This window comes from Hypomesus transpacificus, chromosome 18 (assembly GCF_021917145.1).
Source record: "Hypomesus transpacificus isolate Combined female chromosome 18, fHypTra1, whole genome shotgun sequence".
In the NCBI taxonomy this organism is placed as follows: domain Eukaryota; kingdom Metazoa; phylum Chordata; class Actinopteri; order Osmeriformes; family Osmeridae; genus Hypomesus; species Hypomesus transpacificus.
This window is the reverse complement of record NC_061077.1, coordinates 9,084,878-9,093,145: the sequence shown is the minus strand read 5'-3', so window position 1 is coordinate 9,093,145 and position 8,268 is coordinate 9,084,878. Positions and strand designations below refer to the sequence as shown.

The following is an 8,268-nucleotide window of genomic DNA, read 5'->3' as shown; positions in this document are numbered from 1 at the left end:
TCTTCGTTGGGCTATTTGGGGGACCTATTACCTAATGTACTACAACTTAATGCATATTATCTGAACAGTTACAAGTTTTTCTCTTTCAGTTGGTCTTTCGTCAACGTGCCAAGCTTAGCTAATGACGTTTTGTAAGCTATATTTATCAACTTTTCGGACTACCCTGGCAACCTTTTTTCAAACAACACATGGCAACAAATGTAGCTCCTTTTAACATCTGTATTTTTTTTTACTTGGGACTTTTAGCAACTATAGAAAAGTGACTCAAACGTTCAAATGCGCGCATTTTCCCTCTCACGCAGACACGCACTCGCAACACGTGCCTGGCTGCAAAAGTACATTTTGATTGACGTCAGCAGCTCAACTCGACTGGCTGCCAGCATTTTCAGCAAATCATAGTTGGTTTATTCCAGCTAGTGATGGGAAGTTCGGTTCTTTTTACTGATTCGGTTCTTTGAATCTCGTTGAGTAAAATGAACGAATCTTTTTTCGAGTCATTTGTTCATTTCAGGAGGGGGGGGGGGGGGGGGGGGGGGGGGGGGGGGGGGGGGGGGTTGGGGGGGGGGTGGGGGGGGGGGGGGGGTTGGGGGCTATACGTCCACTGCAAAGGACGTATAGCCCCTATACGTCCACTGTAGGTTAGTGCATGACATGTGCACCAGCAAATACTATTTCAAAATAAATTCCTGCATTAAAATAATGTATCATGAGTTTGTATGATTTGGTCATGTATTATCACACTAGCATTTAATTATCACGTCAAACAATTACACTGCACTAAACTGTAAGTGTAAATGTAAAGTGAAAATAACAAAACTAGTCAGTATGATGACTTGAGCGAATATAATTCATTCACGTCTTACTAAAACAGCGGCCACGCGAAAGGGAATAAGGAAACTGTTTCCTCTACTAAAAAATACAATGCGGGTCACGTGAAAAAAGGATCAAAAGACTCGTAGAAAGACCGAGTCGGGGAAGGAATTTATGGAGTTAGATTAGTTTCATAATTCAAACAAACAAACGCAACACGATTCAAACAAACTTAACACGATCCAAACAAACGCAACACGATTCATACAAACATAACACGATTCAAACAAACGTAACACGATTCACAAATAAATGACCCTATTACATTCGTTTGCAACCTGACAAACACAAGTTACAAATCCCTGCATTCGTTGGTATGAATCCTTGCATTCGTTCGTGTGGATTTTTGGAACTTTCCTGACGCGCTTTGATCCACAAATGCATTTTTTCTAAAAGATATCCTCTGCAGCCTATCAGATGTCTCCAATTTTAGCCAATCACCGGAGAATGTCTAATATGGGTAGACGGGCTCTGCGTTAGCCTAGGAAACACGGAAAATGACTAAACATGAATCCTGCCATTCTCAACAATATTTAATCAGGTATGATCATCGGTTTAATAAGATTAACAAGCAATATTTCACCTACATGCTACCAGACGACATTGCTCGTGATCTGAAGGAGACGATGTCCGTCATTATGGCAGGTTGTTGAAGTCCACATAGACACGTTAATGTGATTGGCTAAAATTGGAAGAGACGATCTGATAGGCTGCTGAGGATATCTTTTAGAAAAAATGCATTTGTGGATCAAAGCGCGTCAGGAAAGTTCCAAAAATCCACACGAACGAATGCAAGGATTCACACCAACGAATGCAGGGATTTGTAACTTGTGTTTGTCAGGTTGCAAACGAATGTAATAAGGTCATTTATTTGTGAATCGCTTTACATTTGTGAATCACGAAATACATTTGTGAATCGTGTTACGTTTGTTTGAATCGTGTTACGTTTGTTTGTTTGATTCGTGTTACGTTTGTATGAATCGTGTTACGTTTGTTTGGATCGTGTTAAGTTTGTTTGAATCGTGTTGCGTTTGTTTGTTTGAATTATGAAACTAATCTAACTCCATAGGAACTAATCATTCGTTTCCTCTAGCTACAGAGCCTATGCAGGTCACGTGAAAAATGATCCAAAGACTCGTAGAAAGACCGAGTCGGGAAAGGAACGAATCGTTCGTTTCCTCTTGCTACAGCAGCCTATACAGGTCACGTGAAAAATGATCCAAAGACTCGTAGAAAGACCGAGTCGGGAAAGGAACGAATCGTTCGTTTCCTCTAGCTACAGAGCCTATGCAGGTCACGTGAAAAATGATCCAAAGACTCGTAGAAAGACCGAGTCGGGAAATGAACGAATCACTCGTTGAGAGGACTCGTTACTCCCGAGTCCTTATAAGGATTCGTTCAAAATGAACGAATCGTTCACGAACGACACATCACTAATTCCAGCAGCAGTGTGGTTTCGACGAGACAAAACCGTAGTTGGTCACGAATGTTTGTTCTTACAAAATGTTAAAGGCCGAGTCTGTAATGTTGTTGAGACGCACTTTTTGTAAACACGATCAACTGTTGTGTCCACTGTTCGACTCCTGTCACGAAAACACTAGAGTTTTCTACAAATAAAGAAGCAGATACTGTATTTGGACATCTAGTATTTATTTGGTAGAGACTCATGGTTAAAGTAAAACAAAACACAAACAGTTAGCTATAACGTTTGATTTAGTGGGAAACGAAAATATATAAAATAGGCTACTTATTGTGGGTTAGAATGAGAGATACTACATGAAAGATTGCAATGTTACAAAAAGCTAAACACATGTTCAAACAGTCAGAATGTAAATATCACTTCAATAGCATTTTAAGCTTTTAAAATACAATTATATCTAAAAGCAGTGACAGTGGTGCTCTAACTCCGTAGCTTCTTGTAGAAGATACCTTTGACTACTTATCAAACGATCAAACTCACTATCTTATCAACTATTCGTACAAATTTCCTTTAAGCTTTGTTTTTGTCTGAGGCATCTGGGCTTGTGCTCTCGCCACGGCTTCCAAAACGCCGACTCAGTTCCACGGCCAACACTGAGCAACACGATGTCTGTTGAGAGGAGAAGAGAGGAGATAAGGAAGAAACAGAATCACCAAAAACGACGCAATTAAAACCTAAGACTATATGACCTTCCTCAAGTCTAATATCAGATGATAAAATATTAAAATTCACTGCCAGTTTTGCTGACAGGCATCTTCCCTATAGGCTACCAGAGCTGCCAAGTCATCTACCAGCCTGCCTTACCTTGTTGTCCTTGGCCTGGCTGCGAGCCTTGCTGGCGAGCTCCAACAGTGCCAACAGAAACCCTAGCCCCAGCCCCAGCCCCAGCAGCAGGAAGAGCCCCCGAAGGCTGTGGGGCTGCAAGGGGCCCAAGTCTTGGGCCCCCTCCGCTCCAATACAGCTACTGGGCCACCACTTGTCCCGCAGGTAGGCCAGCTCACCTGACTCGCTCAGCTGTAGGATGGCTATGGTCAGATTCTTTACCAGTGGGGAATCTTGTGTGTGTGTGTGTGTTTGGGAGAGAAAGAGAGAATTCCACATTGCTTAAATAAAACATGTAAAATCCTGTCAGATATTGCATAGTGGGCAGGCGTGAGTTGGTACATCTTAGAGCAGACATTAGATAATTGCTCACCAAGGGGTGCTGCGATGCTGTACCCTCGCATGGCAATGACATCTTGGGCTCGAGTCAGTTTGCAGTAACGACCCACGGACAGGTCCAGAGACACGGCCTCAGCAATAAAGGCGTAGTTTCCTTCCTGAGCACGACGGACACCCTCCTCCATGCTCGGGACGTAACTCTTCCAGCGCTCCATGTGCTGGTAGATACGCCGGTAAGTGGGATTTTTGGAATTCTAGAAAGAAGGGAAAGTAATACAACACAAAAACATGAATGACCTGGGTTAAACAGTATTAAAAAAAACGTGCACACTTTTTGCATTGTTTTAGAGTATACTTGCCTTAAAGAAAGACATTGTGGAACCACCATTAACTGTTCCATACTCAATGACATCCTGGTTGGCCAGGTCCTCAAAGCTGTTTATGGTGATGTGCTTGGTGTCAGAGTTCAGCATGGAGTTGAAGTTTGCAAAGTAGCAGGCTAGGAGCAGTACTGCAAACACCCACCAGGTGGCACTAATGACACGTCCTGACATGGATTTAGGGTGAGGGCCAGCACCTGAGAGTGAGCAGACATACAAATACAAGTAAAACATTTATCTGTTTCATCTCCAAATAGCATAGATCTGCAGAAAGTGTCATAGGAAATTAGTTTGTAAGCAGTTTTCCTCATAGCTCCATTACCTTGCAGGGCGAGGGCCCCAGTGATGTACCAGAAGCTGTGCAGCAGGGTGAAACAATGCTCATCGCTCTCCGGCTCTGCCCACTCGCAGGGACTTATTCTGGAAGTAAAAACATCCTACATCACTGTATTTGATCAGGCATGCTAACAAGTCAGGGGTAGAAAAGGTGAGAAGGACACGGCGAACTCCTGTCCTTCTAGGGGGGTCCGGGGGCATGCTCCCCCGGACAAAAATGTATTACATTTTTGAGTTAAACGCATGAATCTGGTGCACTTTGAGAGCAAAATTAAGAGGCTAGATCTATGTTGAATCTGTGCTCTGGTAAAAAATGGTTCTTTTAACTATAAAGACATTTTTTGTATTGCATACATCATCAAAAACGATTAAACAAACAGGATTACCTGTGTTGAACTACTTTAAAAAGCAAAGTTAAAAGCATCACTTACGGTAAAACTAACACACATCCAATAGACATAATTTTTTATATTGTATTGTATTCAAATTGTTTCTACTAGATGATGAAAGATGCTGCCTCTGATTGGCTGTGAGGTTTAGGCATTAGTAGTGATAATTGGTTCCAAAGCCAGCTGTAAAGTTGGGAAGCACGGGTAAAATGCTGTGTTGGCCACGGCTACGACCCACCACAACCCCCCCCCCCCCCCCCCCCCCCCCCCCCCCCCCCCCCCTCCAAATAAAATACAAATTAAATTAAATTCTCTCATCGGATCTGCACGAATCACGTAGGTTACCCATTTTGGTTTCAAAAAGAGAGTCTGAACTAAAGGTGAGGAGTTTGCATGCCAGATTTTATGCACAAATATCTAGTCAGGCAAATGTGTCACCCACATTTAGACAGGAAAAAAAAAACAGGGATCTCACCTGGCCACCAAGAAGATGCAGAGGCCAGTCAGTAGGAAGGCGATGAGCACGCCCACCCACATGTCGGACGAGAAGGGCGTCAGGAAGCTGAAGTCGCTCTCCTCGGATGCCAGGTCCTTTCTCAGGAGGAAGCTGATTCCAGTCTGCATAAAAGGGGTGGTCATCTCCACCGCCTGTTCCCTTATTGCTGTGAGGGTTAGCGGTGCCACAGCCAGGTCTGCCTCCTGACATGCCCATGCGCACACACACACACACACACACACACACACACACACACACATACAGGTACAGCACATGAAGTATATTAATATGTGATCAATTAAAATACAACCAACCATTGCATATGCACAAGGACAGCAATAACATGGTGACTAAAAGGGCACACACACATCTATCAAACACAAAAATGACACAGTGTAATTCTGTCAGAACATAGTGTCTGTTGGGCCCACTCACCCCTCTGGACACCTCCCCGATCATGCCAGCCCAGGTCCCGCTCTCAGTTAATATCCCGTATCTTCCATCCTTCACCAACTGGATGTTGTACTTGAAGCCCAGTTTTTTTGCCAGCTCCGAGATCAGATCGATACAGTAACCCTCCAGTTCTGAGTCTCTAGACATGGTGTACGGGTCTTGCTGGAATTACATAAAGTGCTTTGAAATCAAAGGCATCTTTGGAGAAATGTACAAAAGCAACCTTTTCTGTTTGGTAAAAACAGTACAAATTTGTATTAGTATCCTAAATAGTATCCAGCACCATTTGCATGATACCATTAGCTCTGACTAATGAGTATTTGTGTAGTGCAGTACCTTTATAGTGGTGACAGTTAATTCCTTGGGCTCTGGAATGGAACAAAGAACACATTCATTTAATACATTCAATTGTATTAACTGTTATCAAATGTTGTCCTCATGTCAGTTAATTGGACTGAACATAAGCTGCTCCTTGCTTTGGTTAATGTGCCATGTCTGGTTGAAAACCTCAGCAGAGGTTCTAATGGGCTAATGAAGCATGTCCATACACCGTGTTCTTCCCAACTAAAGAAACAATACCATCAGCTTGCTTAGAGAGGACAATGACAGTCTTGTGCTCCTGTCTTCAGGGATTGCTCTCTGTCTTTGATGGAGGGCTCCATCAAGGGGCCATTTCGTAGTATGGGATTGCAGTGGGACACTAGAACAACAACAAAACTTGCCCCCTCCCTGAATTTCTTCATAACAATCAAACAGCTTCTTCCTTTTTGGCGCCTGTGACCAATGCCATTTCAGCGTGTCCACTTGCGAACTAACATGCCCTGCCAGGGTCAGGGGATAGGGGAGGGGCAGAGCGGAGGCACCAGGGGGGTGCCACTTCTTCTTAACTGTTCCACATTTTTGGAGGGGGGTATGGAGCCATCGGGCAGCTCAGTATCATATAGAGTTGGTGACATCCTGTCAACCTCCTTCAGAGAACATGGCAAGACCTACAAGCTACGGAGATGACTGTCATTTCACGGCCCATTCCAACCCTGAGTCATTGACTACTCTGGTAAATTGATTTATCACAGTCTTTTGTGGTGTCGTGGCAGGAATCCTCTCAGGCAGCCTGTGAGAAAACAGGCTGCTGCCACTTCAAATGAGGGACCCCAAGGCTTTGATAGCTCTCCAGTATTCCTGTTCAGTCCAGCTATCAATGGGGGAGAGTCAGATGTCAGGACACTTGGACTGTTTTATGGAGCTCCCTCCTGCAGACCCAGCTTGAGCATGCTGAGGGGAAGTTGGAGGACTTTCAAACAGAGAGCCTTGAGGCTGGTTTACATCAAGGCAAAGTTGGGTTGGGAGCAAGAAGAGACTTCAAACAGCTTGAAAAGAGTGCTATTGCTGGCCCCAGTCTCCTAGCGCCAGGAATTTCTCCATGTATTCAGTCTTCGATAATTTTAGTTCATTGTGATTGTTCACCAAAGCGAGATTAAGAAAGACATCATAGGGTCATGAGATTTTTTTGTTGATTTCACTGCGGCAGATATCATTACAGTACATTTTTAAGAATTGTAATTTTAAAACATATCAAATGTCAAGTCTTTCCTTTCCTACTAAAACGACTACTAGTATGATAAATGATTAGCTTACCTGTTGTACCTGTGAGCAATGCTGTTGCGCACAGGAGCAGTGCTGTTAATGCTCTCATACTGACAACCTGAGAATTTAACCAAAGCACAGCAATAGAACCACACAATACGTGAAAAAAACAAGCAATGGCTTGAAGAATAAGCACATCTTCTGTACACTGAATTTGTCTCCCTATTGGCTTGTAAAGTTACTCTTAAATTCTACATCCTTCAATATTAAATACTGTGCCTTTACTTAAATACAATTTCTGTCAAAACAAAGTAAACAAATCAGGATTACAATCAGCAAAATTACTAAATGAATTATTTTTTTAAATTTGTATTTCCTCTGTAATTTTCAGTTTACACTACTTCCACACAGATTTTTTTTTTTTTACATTTATATAGTTCTTTGAAGTGATGTATTGATATCCTTACCTCAGATTTTGAGAGACAGTGTCGTAACTAAGCAGAAAGGCTACTGTTACGGTGGAGTGTGGAACAATGTCAAAAACAAGAGCTTCCCAAAACGAATATAAGCAAAGTGGGCCAGGCTTCAGCTTTGGGAGGGCATTTATAATGAGGTGCATGTTGAGGAGGAGGTGGGAACTACAAGTAAATAGGGAAATGTGGGTGTTGTCCGGGGAGGAGTATTTAGTTTTTGGTCTGTGTCCTAATAGGGCCAGGGTTTGAGTCCAGATATCTTCGCTGTTTCTATGCTGCTTAATGGCCCCTACTAAAGACCTTATACATTTAATCAATAAAATGCATAGGAGCTACCACTTCATAGTCACAAGGCCTGAAATAAACTGATTTTAAGCGGGATTTATAACTATGATTAGGAAACAGATGTGGCAGTAATCCACACAATGTTTTTTGTTGCAGAATGTACCGAAAGGACTCTCCCAAAATATTTTGTTAAACTAATAAAATGGTTAGACAAAGCTCCAGAGTCAGGGCAGGGGAGGAAGCCTCAGCAGCAGCTTTCCAACCCTGACGAATCTTTTGGGATTCCTCAGGAGATGGAAGCAGAGGGCGGAGACATGTGGTCACAGGGAAAACAAGTAAAGTATTCTTGTAGTCTTCCAAA

The 8,268-nt window shown here is 42.9% G+C and overlaps 1 protein-coding gene across 1 annotated transcript; it reads right to left on the bottom strand.

Annotated features, from left to right (window-relative positions):
- Positions 1–2,503: 2,503 nt before the first annotated feature.
- On the bottom strand, positions 2,504–7,713 carry si:ch211-251b21.1 (uncharacterized protein LOC571720 homolog). Its single transcript, XM_047040064.1, has 10 exons — positions 7,617–7,713; positions 7,201–7,267; positions 5,902–5,933; positions 5,548–5,727; positions 5,092–5,315; positions 4,214–4,311; positions 3,871–4,088; positions 3,546–3,765; positions 3,155–3,405; positions 2,504–2,959 (listed from the first exon to the last, which is right to left on the bottom strand). The coding sequence occupies exons 2-10, from the start codon at positions 7,256–7,258 to the stop codon at positions 2,861–2,863; spliced, it is 1,380 nt and encodes a 459-aa protein (XP_046896020.1). The 5' UTR covers positions 7,259–7,267; positions 7,617–7,713; the 3' UTR covers positions 2,504–2,860.
- Positions 7,714–8,268: the final 555 nt, after the last annotated feature.